The sequence below is a fragment of the Notechis scutatus genome, chromosome 5, assembly GCF_049901735.1.
Source record: "Notechis scutatus isolate UNSWTSFEM ecotype Mainland chromosome 5, rNotScu1.2, whole genome shotgun sequence".
NCBI classification, from domain to species: domain Eukaryota; kingdom Metazoa; phylum Chordata; class Lepidosauria; order Squamata; family Elapidae; genus Notechis; species Notechis scutatus.
Window position 1 is genome coordinate 78,838,117 of NC_142013.1, and position 13,078 is coordinate 78,851,194.

The 13,078-nt window shown below is 36.0% G+C and overlaps 2 protein-coding genes across 3 annotated transcripts in view; both read left to right on the top strand.

Annotated features, from left to right (window-relative positions):
* TUBGCP5 (tubulin gamma complex component 5) overlaps nucleotides 1-13,078 on the top strand; it is a 379,326-nt gene that overhangs the window by 258,544 nt on the left and 107,704 nt on the right. The window lies entirely within an intron of this gene.
* Nucleotides 1-13,078, top strand: part of SLC9A7 (solute carrier family 9 member A7) — a 58,548-nt gene that overhangs the window by 23,168 nt on the left and 22,302 nt on the right. For both annotated transcript variants that reach the window (XM_087967092.1, XM_087967094.1), the window contains exons 4-11: nucleotides 272-348; nucleotides 2,330-2,442; nucleotides 3,101-3,206; nucleotides 3,415-3,561; nucleotides 4,088-4,188; nucleotides 5,710-5,798; nucleotides 7,137-7,250; nucleotides 10,455-10,566. In XM_087967092.1, coding sequence (XP_087823218.1) covers nucleotides 272-348; nucleotides 2,330-2,442; nucleotides 3,101-3,206; nucleotides 3,415-3,561; nucleotides 4,088-4,188; nucleotides 5,710-5,798; nucleotides 7,137-7,250; nucleotides 10,455-10,566 — 859 coding nt within the window. The remainder of the gene's footprint in view (nucleotides 1-271; nucleotides 349-2,329; nucleotides 2,443-3,100; nucleotides 3,207-3,414; nucleotides 3,562-4,087; nucleotides 4,189-5,709; nucleotides 5,799-7,136; nucleotides 7,251-10,454; nucleotides 10,567-13,078) is intronic.

The following is a 13,078-nucleotide window of genomic DNA, read 5'->3' on the forward strand; positions in this document are numbered from 1 at the left end:
TTTTCCATCAAATAATTTCCTTTTTTGACATAGCCTGACTCGCCAAATCAGAGCCCTGCATAGACACCCTGAGCTTGTTATATTAGATAGATCTCCAAAATGATTAAGATATTATTAAAGTTCCAAATAAAATTGTTCAGTTTTCTGGCCAATGTTTCCACACTCGCATTACCAAATGTAGTACTTTTTTTTTTTTTTTTTTTTTGAGTTCAGCAAAAATTCTGAAGAACTCCTTTTGGCAACTAATTCACTTTTTTTCTCCTCCCTACAGAGGCACTTTTTCAGAAATCTTGGATCAATTTTAACTTATGCTTTCCTGGGAACTGCAGTCTCTTGTTTCATTATTGGGTGAGTTGAGTATTGCAATACTTTAAGGCCTTGTGGGAGATAATTTTGGAATTAGCTGATTCAGTAAAACAGCTTGCAAGATAAGATATTTGGCAAAACTAATAATCAATACATGTTTCTCTTTAATTTTTTTTGCTTTCATTCCTGAAATTTGATTATCTTTTAAAAATAGCTTTAAAATAGTTTTTTCCTCTCTTTCCCCCTCCTTCCCACCCTCTCTATGTGTGGTATGTATGAGAAGAATCAAGGGCAATGCCCCCTCTTATTTATTTGTATTTAATGAAAACAGAGAGTTTATGAATGTAATCTCAGGTCCATCCATTTCATTCGTGTAACCTTGCATAAATTAAATTCTATACTGTCCATTCTAGAATTACTTGGAAAATAAAATAGGTGTACATTTAAAAAAAAACACAGTAGACTGTCTCCAAATACCTATGCAAGGGTCCTCTTTGTAGACTTCAGTTCATCATTCAATACCATCATTTCAGACATTCTTCTAGCTAAACTAAACCAGCTAGCGGTACCTGAACACACTTGTAAGTGGATCATAAGCTTCCTAACAGATAGGAAGCAGCAGGTGAAGCTAGGCAGAATCACATCTGATACCTGTACAATTAGCACAGGGCCCCTCCAAGGCTGTGTGCTTTCTCCACTTCTCCCTATATACCAATGACTGCATCTCAAACGATCCATCTGTTAAAATACTGAAGTTTGCAGATGACACAACAGTGATTGGTCTCATTCGAGACAACAACGAATCCGCATACAGAAAGGAGGTTGTACAATTAACCACATGGTGTAACTGGAACAATCTGGAACTGAACCCACTCAAAACCGTAGAAATGGTGGTAGACATTAGAAGAAACCCTTCCATACTACCCCTTCTTACAATACTAGACAACACAGTATCAACAGTAGAGACCTTCAAATTTCTAGGTTCTATTATATCACATGACCTAAAATGGACACCAACATAAAAAACGTCATCAAAAAAACACAACAAAGAATGTTCTTTCTGTGCCAACTCAGAAAGCTCAAACTGGCCAAGGAGCTGCTGATACAGTTCTACAGAGAAATTATTGAGTCTATCATCTGCACCTCTATAACTGTCTGGTTTGGTTCTGCAACCCAACAGGACAGGCACAGACTTCAGAGGATAATTAGGACTGCAGAAAAAACAATTATTACCAACCTCCCTTCCATCGAGGGCCTGTATACTGCACGAGTCAAAAAGAAGGCTGTGAAAATATTTACAGACCCCTCACGTCCCAGATATAAAGTGTTTCAACTCCTTCCCTCAAAACGATGCTATAGATCAGAACAACTAGACACATCAGAACAACTAGACACAAGAACAGTTTTTTACCAAACGCCATCACTCTGCTAAACAAATAATTTCCTCAACACTATCCAAGTATTTACAAAGTCTGCACTACTATTACTATTAACCTTCTCATCATTCCTTATCACCCATCCCCTCCCACTTGTGACTGTATGACTGTACTTTGTTGCTTGTATCCTTATGATCTATATTGACTGTTTCCTAGTATGATTTGATTGCTTATTGTACCCTATGTCTATTAAGTGTTGTACCTTATGATTCTTGACTCTTGACGAATGTATCTATTCTTTTATGTATACTGAGAGCATTTGTACCAAGACAAATTCCTTGTGTGTCCAATCACACTTGGCCAATAAAGAATTGAATTCTATTCTATTCTATTCTATTCTATTCTATTCTATTCTATTCTATTCTATTCTATTCTATTCTATTCTATTCTATCTAAAATAATGTGGTTTGTGACCATTTCATTGTTGTTTATATTTGATATTGCTCTACATGGCATTTTATGTGTTTTATTATATTTTACTGAATTTCATGTATTTTTAATTCTGTTTGGGGCTGGAAAGTATCTAAATAAGGTCAGAGAAAGAAATGAAAATATTGAAAAAAATAATTATTCCTTTTATTCTGCAGGAATCTCATGTATGGTGTGGTTAAACTAATGAAACTGGTGGGACAGCTTTCTGATAAATTCTATTACACTGATTGCCTTTTCTTTGGAGCCATAATATCTGCTACTGATCCAGGTACAAACTTCAGTTCTTAAAATTAGGTTTATACATGGTTGTAGCATTCATGGTTCAACTACATTATAATTGGCTAGGTTCATACAGTGTGTCAGGCACAAAGCACACTTTTTACATATGCAGTGGTTTCACAAACAAGCTAAGCAAAACAAACAAACAAAAATGTGTTTGGCTTAACATGATGTGTGAATCAAAGTTTGTGTCTGTATGCTTTTGTACAGGGGTCCCCAAACTTGGCAACTTTAAGACTTGTGGACTTCAACTCCCAGAATTCCTCAGCCAGCTATGCTACACTGGCTGAGGAATTCTGGGAGTTAAAGTCCACAAGTCTTAAAGTTGCCAAGTTTGGACACCTCTGCCTTTGTATAACTATTAAGGTACAGTTATTTTGTAATAAATTTAACACATACAAATAAAGTTAAATATTTATTATAGTCATAGACCAGCATAATTCATATAAAGTAAATATAGAAATTGCAAAAATGCTTGTAAGTCATCATTTCATTAACACTCAACCTGTTAACATCCTTGTCTACATGTTTGTATTGCAACATGAAAACCTTTCCCTGTATAGGAAATGTAGAGAAAATGTTTTCTCTAAGGAATTATATACAATTTAATGTTAAATCTTTTACTCATTTTTGTTTCCTTATTTTAGTCACTGTCCTGGCAATTTTTAATGAACTTCATGCTGATGTTGATTTATATGCACTGCTGTTTGGAGAAAGTGTTCTAAATGATGCTGTTGCTATTGTACTATCTTCGTAAGTAGAATGAAGTCGAACCCCTGAGCATTAACAGGGGTTTTGCTGTGTTTTGTGACGTCATTGTGGGGACGTCATTGTTCTTGTGTTTACCTAGAGAAATTTGGGGATTGATGAATAGGTGAGAATTGCCTGATGTCTAAAACGATGAATGATGTAGGATAGATTTTTGGCTGATTGCTATTTCTCTCTCCCTCTCTTTTTACAGTTCTATTGTAGCATATCAACCCACTGGGGAAAATGCCCATGCATTTGATGCAGCAGCCTTTTTTAAATCTGTAGGTGTTTTTCTTGGAATCTTCAGTGGTTCTTTCATCATGGGAGTAGCGACTGGAGTTGTGACAGCTCTTATATCCTTCTGCTAAAAATGCCTTCCAGCTGTTTGCATGTGCAAACCACGTCCTAGTTTCCCTTTTTGGCACAGACAATTTGTTTTTCTCTTGTTTGCAGCTCTTGTCTCTGGAGAATTGTGGTGGGTAGCATATAATCTTCTAAAGCTGCTCTGAATAAGGGAAAATTTTGCATCACAGGAGAGTTGGTTTAGAAACAGGAACTATTGTGGGTCAAGCTAAGACAAACTTTTCATTCAGATGAAGCTAAAACGGGAAGATTATATGCTAGAGAATTTAATAAGGAGGCAAATAGTAAGAATAAGGAGGGATGCTAGGAGATGAGAGGGATGAAAAGAGTTCAGAATCTGGCTATTGTCCGAGCAAAGATTTAAGACTAATCTAAAAACATTTTTAATCTGGCTACATTAGGATGTCATGTCATGATAACCAGCTGCGTAGTTGCTCTACAGTTCTGCCTCACTAATACCTTTGAGAAATTCTTAAATCACATCTAGTCTTTGTATGGCCTTGACAAAATGTTCAGGTGACAAAGTTTACTAAGCTACACTGCTTTCCCCTGCTGGAGACAGCCCTTTTTTTCCTGATGTCTTGGAGTACATTCTTGTTGGCTGAAGCTTGTGGTTTTACAGGTAAGGCACTTTTATAGAAAAGAAGAACCTAAGTAATGTCATGCTGACATAGCAATTCTTATTGTAGGAACACTATCATTATCCCTGTCATCAGATGTGTGTGTTTATTTTTGAGAAAAGTAAATTATTTTATTTTTAGCAACTATTCCTGCATGGAGGACATAATTGAATAGACTTCTGCAAATATTGGGAATTCAGTCTGGGCTTTGAACATGTGCAAGAACAAAATCATAGTACTTGCTCTCAGCATTTAAAGGCAGTGACATCTTTCCACAGAACTGGGTGTGGTTGCCTAAATATGTTGGGAACTAATACTAGATTCACACAGATTTGCCTGGAAGCATCGTTAGGATATTGAATGCGAAAATATATGAAATCTATAATTTAGTTCCTTGCCCTTATTCCTGCATCCAAATAAATGTTAAAAACAACAATGTATCTACTTTAATTGAGAATGACTTTTGCACATTTCTGAACTTATGTATGTATGTATGTATGTATGTATGTACGCACGCACATATGTTCCTGGACTAAGCTGCCTTAGTTTCTGTCCTTTAGTTGTGTTACAGAGTTCAAAATCAGCTTTAATTGTACCAAAACAAGAATATCCTTGTATATTTTGAATTGGCTACTTTTGCTAATCTGATATACAGGCCAATTCCCAGAATTCTAAGCCAGCATTATTGAAAATCCAGGTAGTTGAAGAGTTTTTATTTATAATATTGAGATTTGCTATTCTATAAATTTGACATTTTTACACATTATTATGGAGACTATGAGTTTTTGAAAAACAAACTCAAAAGTTCCAGTCAGAGCCAAAGAAACTAAAGTTGATTCCTTAGCTCTATATTTTGTTTTCATTTAAGTAAGATTCTTAACATTTTTAACAGACTGAATTTTAGATAAATACAGAATTATTATAGGCTATTTGCAATTTTCTTTATAAGCAAGAAATACATCTTTTAAAATGTTGAAATGTATGAACTGAAATGTAGTACATCTAAGCGCTAAGTTTCAAATATCACTGAGTTGCTGAAACATAGTGTCTAGTTGTAATTTTGTCCTTTATACCTTGATGGTTGTAGACAAAATGCTTGTATTCTAAAAAATATAGGTTGATTTTTCAATGCCAGAAGGAGCCTAGTATTTTATTTCAATCTCACCAATGGTTTGAAGAATTGGGAACTACCAAGGTTCTCTCTACAAACATGGAATATATTTGATAGTGGGCATCTGAGAAGATTCTGTATGGCAGGCCCTACAGTTTTCTTTGTACTCCTTGGAATCTAGAACTAGGTGTCCAGGATCTATGGTAATATCTTCAAGTAAAATTAAGCTCTGTTGCTTTTCATGGGGATACATACCTTAGAAAAGGTAACCTATCAGGTTCTTATAGGCAAGCCAGGTATCAAATACTTTACGAATGAGAGAATACATATTTAAAATCTTCATGAGCGTACCGTAGAAACAAGACAACCTACAGTTGTTTAATGTTTCTTTTTATTGTTGTTTACTTGACAGGGGTTGTGTCTGTTCTTTTCTGTGGTATAACACAAGCTCATTACACATACAATAATCTATCTGTTGAATCAAGAAGCCGAACCAAGCAGGTGAGGAAAAAAAATCTTGCCTTTGCTGTGTAAATAGGCATGATTTGTATTATGTATTTATTTTGTCACGTTCTTAATAAGAACAGAAAATGCCTTTTGCAGTTAATAAAAATTGATGAACTGAAATATGTGATTGGGAAAACAAGTGCAGTCTTCTTTGGATTGTTACCCAGACTACAGGGGATGCAAATTCTATATTGAAATGTACCTCTGTCATGCCCTCCAAAACATCCTTAGGCCTACAGAACTATAGGGCTGGGACAAAGATTCTTGGCTATTCTTCTACTGTACTTTTCCCTGTGCGTGACTGATGTTTCCCATCTTTGCCACATGATTCTGCTAGGATACCCTTCATGAATTATGGCAGAATTGGGACCTTTTATTCAATGGTTTCAGCTGTGCTGGGAGATGTAAGGACTAAAATGATGATAGCAGTGACAACATGATCTGTTCTTCTTATATGACTAAATGATTGTGAGGCAAAGGCCAAACACTGGTTCAACATTCAGCTAATGGAATACTCAGCACCTCTTATGCTACTCATTGTAGTATATGAGATGATACAAATAAGAATTCTGATTTGCAGTTGGCTTTAATGGCTTAGTTTTTAGTGGGGTTAATTTTATAGTTCTGAATAGGAATCTTAGGTACTTCACATGCTGCTGAATAATTATCATGATAATTGTTCATAGGATAATGATCATAAAACAAGAATTATTTCCTGATCTTGCTGGACTACAGCTCTCATTACCAGCTGTGCTGCTGGGATTGCTATAGATCAGGACTGTCAAGTTACCAGTCCATGGGCTGGATGTGTCATGCACTGACCATGCCTGCTCCCGATTTAATGAAGGTGAAAAAAATCCCGATATGTCATGTGATGCCGTCGTGATGACTTGAGTTTGACACCCCTGCTATACTGTAGATGTATTTCAGCAACATTTATAGCAATCCCAGCAATCCCAGGTGATGATGAGAGTTGTAGTCCAGCAAGATCAGAAAGGAATTCTCATTTTATTATCATTTTCTTTGCTATACTAGAAGACCATACAAATTCAGTATATATTAGGAAAAACTGAACAGATATGAATTTGGGAATTACCTTCTTGACATTACACTATCTCAGGTGTGTTATTTTAGATGCATAGTATAAAATGGTAAAAATAACTGGTAACAAGCTGACATTTAACTTTTAAACCCATTATTTTCTATTATTACATGTATATTTATTTTACTTAGCATGAGCTTTATGGAAGACAGGAATACATAGATATTTATATAAAATGTCAAGTATATTGAATACAACTGGCAAACTAATCTTTTCACATTTCCCCTTAGCTCTTTGAAGTTCTGCATTTCCTGGCTGAGAATTTCATATTTTCTTATATGGGCTTAGCTTTGTTTACTTTCCAGAAACATGTTTTCAGCCCTGTTTTCATAATTGGAGCTTTTGTATCCTTTCTTCATATTTAATATATTTCAAATGTATGTTTCAAATATTTTAGAAGTTTTATCTGTGTTTTTATGGAGTTGAAATAAGATATTTTTAAAAGTGCAATCATATAGATGTCTAATTAGAAATACCGTATATGCCGGCGTATAAGTCGACCCGGTGTATAAGACGACCCCCAACATTTCCACTCAAAATATAGTTTGTTATATACTCGCCCTCTTCCGCACGCCTTCCACTTTTGCACTTTTTTTTTTTTGAGGCATCTTTGTCTCACCGTGGAAATGAATCCCGTGAAATGAAAGGAGCCAGCTTCTCTTCAGCTCCCAAGAAGAGGTCGCACCTCCCGCTCCGCTGAGGTATCCGGCTGGGGCTGTCAGGAGTTGTTGCGCTGGCGCGGCTCCGCTGCTCCAGTCCCGTTGCCTCGGGAAGGAAAGGCAAAAGGAAGAGCCGCGGCTTTTGCCTTCCCTTCCCGAGGCAACGCGGACTGGAGCCGCGCGGAGCCGCGCCAGCGGTAACAACTCCTGACAGCCCCAGCCGGATACCTCAGCGGAGCTCGGGCGGTGCGAGCCTCGCTTCCTTGGGAGCTGGGAGAAGGCTGGCTGCTCCTTTCGGCTTCACGATTCGCTTCCACGGTGCGCAAAAGTGCCTCAGCAGCTGGCAGCCGCAGTGCTTCCCAATTACTATTTGCCGGCAGCGTATAAGACGACTCCGGCGTATAAGACGACCCCCAATTGGAGGCATCTTTTTCAGGGCAAAAAAGTCGTCTTATACGCCGGCAAATACGGTAAGTCCTACAGAATTCATAGGATTAGCTCCTAACTACATGTGTTTAGGGTTTCAGCTGTATTTTATAGCAGGTTGGAAATCAGACCACAGTAGTTTTTACTGTAGCCTCTTTTATAAAACAGTGGCTTTTGAATTTTGTGTTGCTGTAATCCAAACAAGAGGATGGAGCATCTTAAATTATAATCTATTAGATATTATATTTGGTAGATTAAATATTAGAAAAAAAATATTATCTCTGTCTTTGAGTCAGAATATTATGTGGGATAAATCTGTGTACATGCAGGATTTCTGAAACCTGCATATTTATCAAAGCAAGTATGAGATTTGAGAAATCTTCAGAAGAAGGTGGACAGCGTGTGTTAAAGTCAGATGATAAAAATTCTTGTATCTTCTGAAGTTCTAAAGCACCTGACAATAAAACTGGAGGAGAAGTAGTTTGGCCAAAAGAAAACAATTCCCGGAAATATAATTTCTAAAAATATAATTAAATTAGATTTACTTTAGTTTCATATTCTTGGAAAGATGAAAAAGAAGAACATGGTACTTGCTGAAAACTAGGAAATGGAGAATTATACTTTCAGATGAAAACTGAGAGATGATGAACTAACTTTCATCCTAATCTTTATTGTTCCTACATATGTCATGCAGGGGGGAAAAAACCCCAAACTGAATCTTGCCTTCAGGATTAAGTTTAAAAAATCCTTTTATCATCATACTTGTACTGATTCAGTTACACTTCTGAGGCTGTGTAGTCAGCCCTAGAGAGAAATTTACTCTAAACCAGAATCTACTTTTTAACCCATCTCAATCATTTTCACATAGTAATGGCAATATCTTTAGTTGTACTGATTATTGTTAATATTTTTATGATGCAGTTTTCAGAGAACTACTAAAAGGTTTCTCTTCCTTTTTTTGCTGTCATGTGTACTTCACTTTTTAAATTATATAAGGAAATGAAAATTCATATATGGGTGTGTGGGTGTGGGTGTAAAATATGTGTGTATAAAATATGCTGTGCCTGCTTCCCCCTACACTTCCCCGTACACCTTGGGCCTCCTGCCCAACCCACCATGCCTTGCTCCACTTACTTCTTCCAATGGTCCTCTTTCATAAAGAGAATCAGCCAATGTCCCACTCAGCCTTCCTATATAGAAGCTGCCTCACGCTTCTTTTGGAAATGGCTACAATTCTCGTATTCCAAGAATTAATTAATTCATGATTAAATTTCCTTATCTTCTTACGAAGATCTGTTGGTTTGGGGCCTGCATAGATTGCTCCAAAACCTTAACAGAGAAGGAAATTCAAAGTACTACTGGTACCATTTTGCCCTACAGTATTGATGTTTCAGCATGAAAATATTATTAGGGGAGCCTATTTATTTATGGATTTCATCGTTTTGCCTTCGGGTTCAGTTTATTGGTTCAGCAACAGTAACATTCTCTGGAGCTACTCTTGAGTGTCCCCATGTCTCTGTTTTCATTGAGTTGACCAATGCTATTTAGGAAGGCTCTTGTAAGATTCACATTTAAGGTTGGCTTTATTTCAGAAACACCTTGTTCTTTCTCTTTCTCTTGAATCTTCTAAACCCATTTAGATTAGCCTAGTGCTGACCTCTGTTGAGCATCTCTTCCTCTGAACTTGTATATAGAAGCTCAGTTTTAAGTGTTTATAAACATTCATTCAACAAATAGTTCTGCTTAAGCACCTGCAAGTGAGCAATGTACATATGCAAATGAACACTTGAAAATCAAGCCGCAGTTTTGCAAATAGGATTTTCCTACTTGAATTGACTTGGGAAAGAAGTGCAGTTTATCTTCTGCCTGTTTTCCCTAAGGATCCATCAAAGTGGCTTTCATGATATGAGTGGTTTCTTAGTGACCAGTGCAGGAGGAAGATTGACTGACGGTTAATCCTGTTTTTTCTCAACAGCAGCCTTATGCTTACTGCAGATAAGGAAGAATAAATAGATAGCAAGAGGGGTTGGTTTTCTTAGTATTGAAGTAGAGGCTTCCCTTGTTCAAACTGCACGACAAACACATTTCAATGGAACAGAGGCTCTCTCAGAAGGTGTTAGGATTTAAATATGACATGTTTAAGAATAAGAAAAGGGTTTGTTACGTGAGAAAGACATGTAGGATATTTATTCTTAAAATTATTAAATTAAATTGTCTGAGTTTTAGTCTTAGTCTTAATAAGCTTTACCATACTATTTTATACTTCTGTATGCCCCAGTGTTGTTTAATAGCACACATAGATCATTACTTTGGTTTTTGTTCAGATTTTGTGTTTTCTGCTAGACATTGACTGAAATAAAGCAATTTGATATTTTATGTAATAATTGATATTCTTAAAATTAATGAAATTACTTGAAAATAACATATATGCCTGTTGGATTCTTAACCAAAAGTTGTGGTTAGATAGCGGTTTTCCTGGGACGAGCTGCACACATCTACCCACTCTCTTTCTTCCTGAATTTGGGTAGAAGGCACAAGATCTCCGGGAATTTTCAACACATGATGATGTTTTCAGGTAAATCAGTAAGATGAAGCCAATAAAGAGGGTTTCCTTAGTAGTAGTAGTAGTAGTAATAATAATAATAATAATAATAATAATAATAATAATAATAATAATAATAATAATAATAATGGAAAGAGAAATCATGTGTTATCCCAATTGTAATTGGAGCCCTTGGAGCAATACCTAAAAGGCTGCCTTGCTATTTGGAAATCCTGAATTTATCAGACTTGAATACCATGATTCTACAAAAAAACACCCCACTTGGAACAGCTTATATTCTCCAATGCTACCTGAACGGTTCCTAGGTCCTTGGTTAGGACTCGAGCTGTTGAGCTACCAATCAGCCCCAAAGGCTGTGAATCTTATTAAAGATTAACCAATAATAATGATGATAATAATAACAATAACAACAACAACAACAACAATAATAATAATAATAATAATAATAATAATAATAATAATAATAATAATAATAATAATAATAATAATAATAATAATAATAATAATAAAAAATTCTAATATACTGTTAGTCCACAACTTAAACCATTCATTTAGTGATTGTCCAAAGGTACAATGACACTGAAAAAAGTAACTTATGACTGTTTTTCACACTTATGACCATTGCAGCATCCCTGTGATCATGTGATCAAAATTCGGACGCTTGACAACTGGCATGTATTTATGAGGGTTGCACCCTCCCGGGGTCATGTGATCACTTTTTTGACCTGACAAGCAAAGTCAATAGGGAAGTCAGATTCACTTAACAACTGAATTGCTAATTTAACGACTGCAGTAATTCACCTAACAACTGTGGTAATAAAGGTCATAAAATGGGCTGAAATTCATTTAACAAATATCCTTCTTAGTAATGGAAATTTTTGGGCTCAACTGTGGTCATAGGTTGAGGACTACCTATATTGATTTGTCATTCTGATTCTTCTGTATTCTTTTTTTGGCTCCTCTGATCTTTTTTAACTTCATTGGTTGTTAAATTTATACTTTTATTTGTTTTTCCCTTCTCACCCCATCTCATCCCAAAATGAAGAAAAATAAGACCATTTGGGCCATGTAATTTGGGGAATGTTCCCATGGCAAGATTAACACAGTTCCCATTGTTTACTGAACTACATATCGTTCATTTCACTCACACTGACAATCTATTTCTGTTTCCAAAAAGAATTCGACAATACAAAATAACTGCTCTATTATGTTCCATGAAGGTGTTGATTGCCCAATAATCACAATTTATTTGCTGTAGTGAACTCAAATAGAGGCATTGCAGGGATCCTGGGACATCCATAGCAGGACACTTATGGCCTCACACTAGTGATTCTTCTGAAGAAACCTCAGAGTAAACAAATAATTTTAACATTTTGGGAATCTTTATTTTTTTAATGTTTCTATGTCATCTCAAAAATAAAGTTAAAAGAAAACAAACCTAACATATGATTATTCTTCTTGTAGCTGGTATATGCTCTTAGAATAATAGAATAACAAGTTGGAGGGGACCTTGGGAATCGTCTAGTCCAACCTCCAGCTCAAGCAGGAGAACCTATACCATTCCAAAAAATGGTTGTTCAGTCTCTTCTTGAAAAGCTCCAGCAATGAAGCTCCAAGCTCCAGGAGGCAAACTTACTTCCACTGATTAATTGATCTGTCAGGAAATTTTTCCTTAATCCTAGGTTGGATCTCTCTTTAACAATCTTCCATTCATTACTTCTTGTCCTTCCCTCAGGTGCTTTGGAGAATAAATCAACCCTCTCTTTTCTGTGACAGCCCTTCAAATTTTAGAAGACCACTATCATGTTCACCCCCTTGTCCTTCTCTTTGCTAGACTAGACATGGCTAGTTCCCTCAATGCAATGGCTCCTAACCTGGGAAAATGATTATGACAGATATTGTGACCTTCTCTTTCAGTAGAGCGAAATTTGAAGCAGGTCTTCAGTATTTGGAATACCTGTCTTGGTGTGACCTAAGACTAATGTGAACTTATCTCACCATAACTGACAAAAACATTTATTTGTTGTTCTATTCATTTTGTATCCTGGGTGGGGGATGTTTTATTTTTTGTGTTTTTGTTTTGTTTTGTTGTAGAAATTAACCATCTTATAGTGACTTTAAAAAAACAGGAGACAGGTTCAGAAGTATTCCTGTCTAAAAGAGGTTATACTGACATGTTCAAATAACTGTGAAATGAAGAGAGACTTATGACATCTTGAAAAATGATAGATCTATTGTGGGTCTTCCTGTCCTGTTCTTTGAAAACAATAAAATTTCTTGTTAAAGTAAACAAAAACAGAGACTTAAATATGTCTTAAAATATATTCCACAGGTCAAATGTTGGGATGTCAACACCTATTGCAATTTGGGTCCCACTGCTAAATCCTTAAGTTTCATAACTTTGGGCTTTCCCACCATTTACTGTGTTTTTTTTAAATTGATTGATTTTATAAATCACCAATTAAATGGTGGATTTCTTCTAACTGCTTTGTTAATTGTTGAGAAGCTTGCATCACCTTCAAAA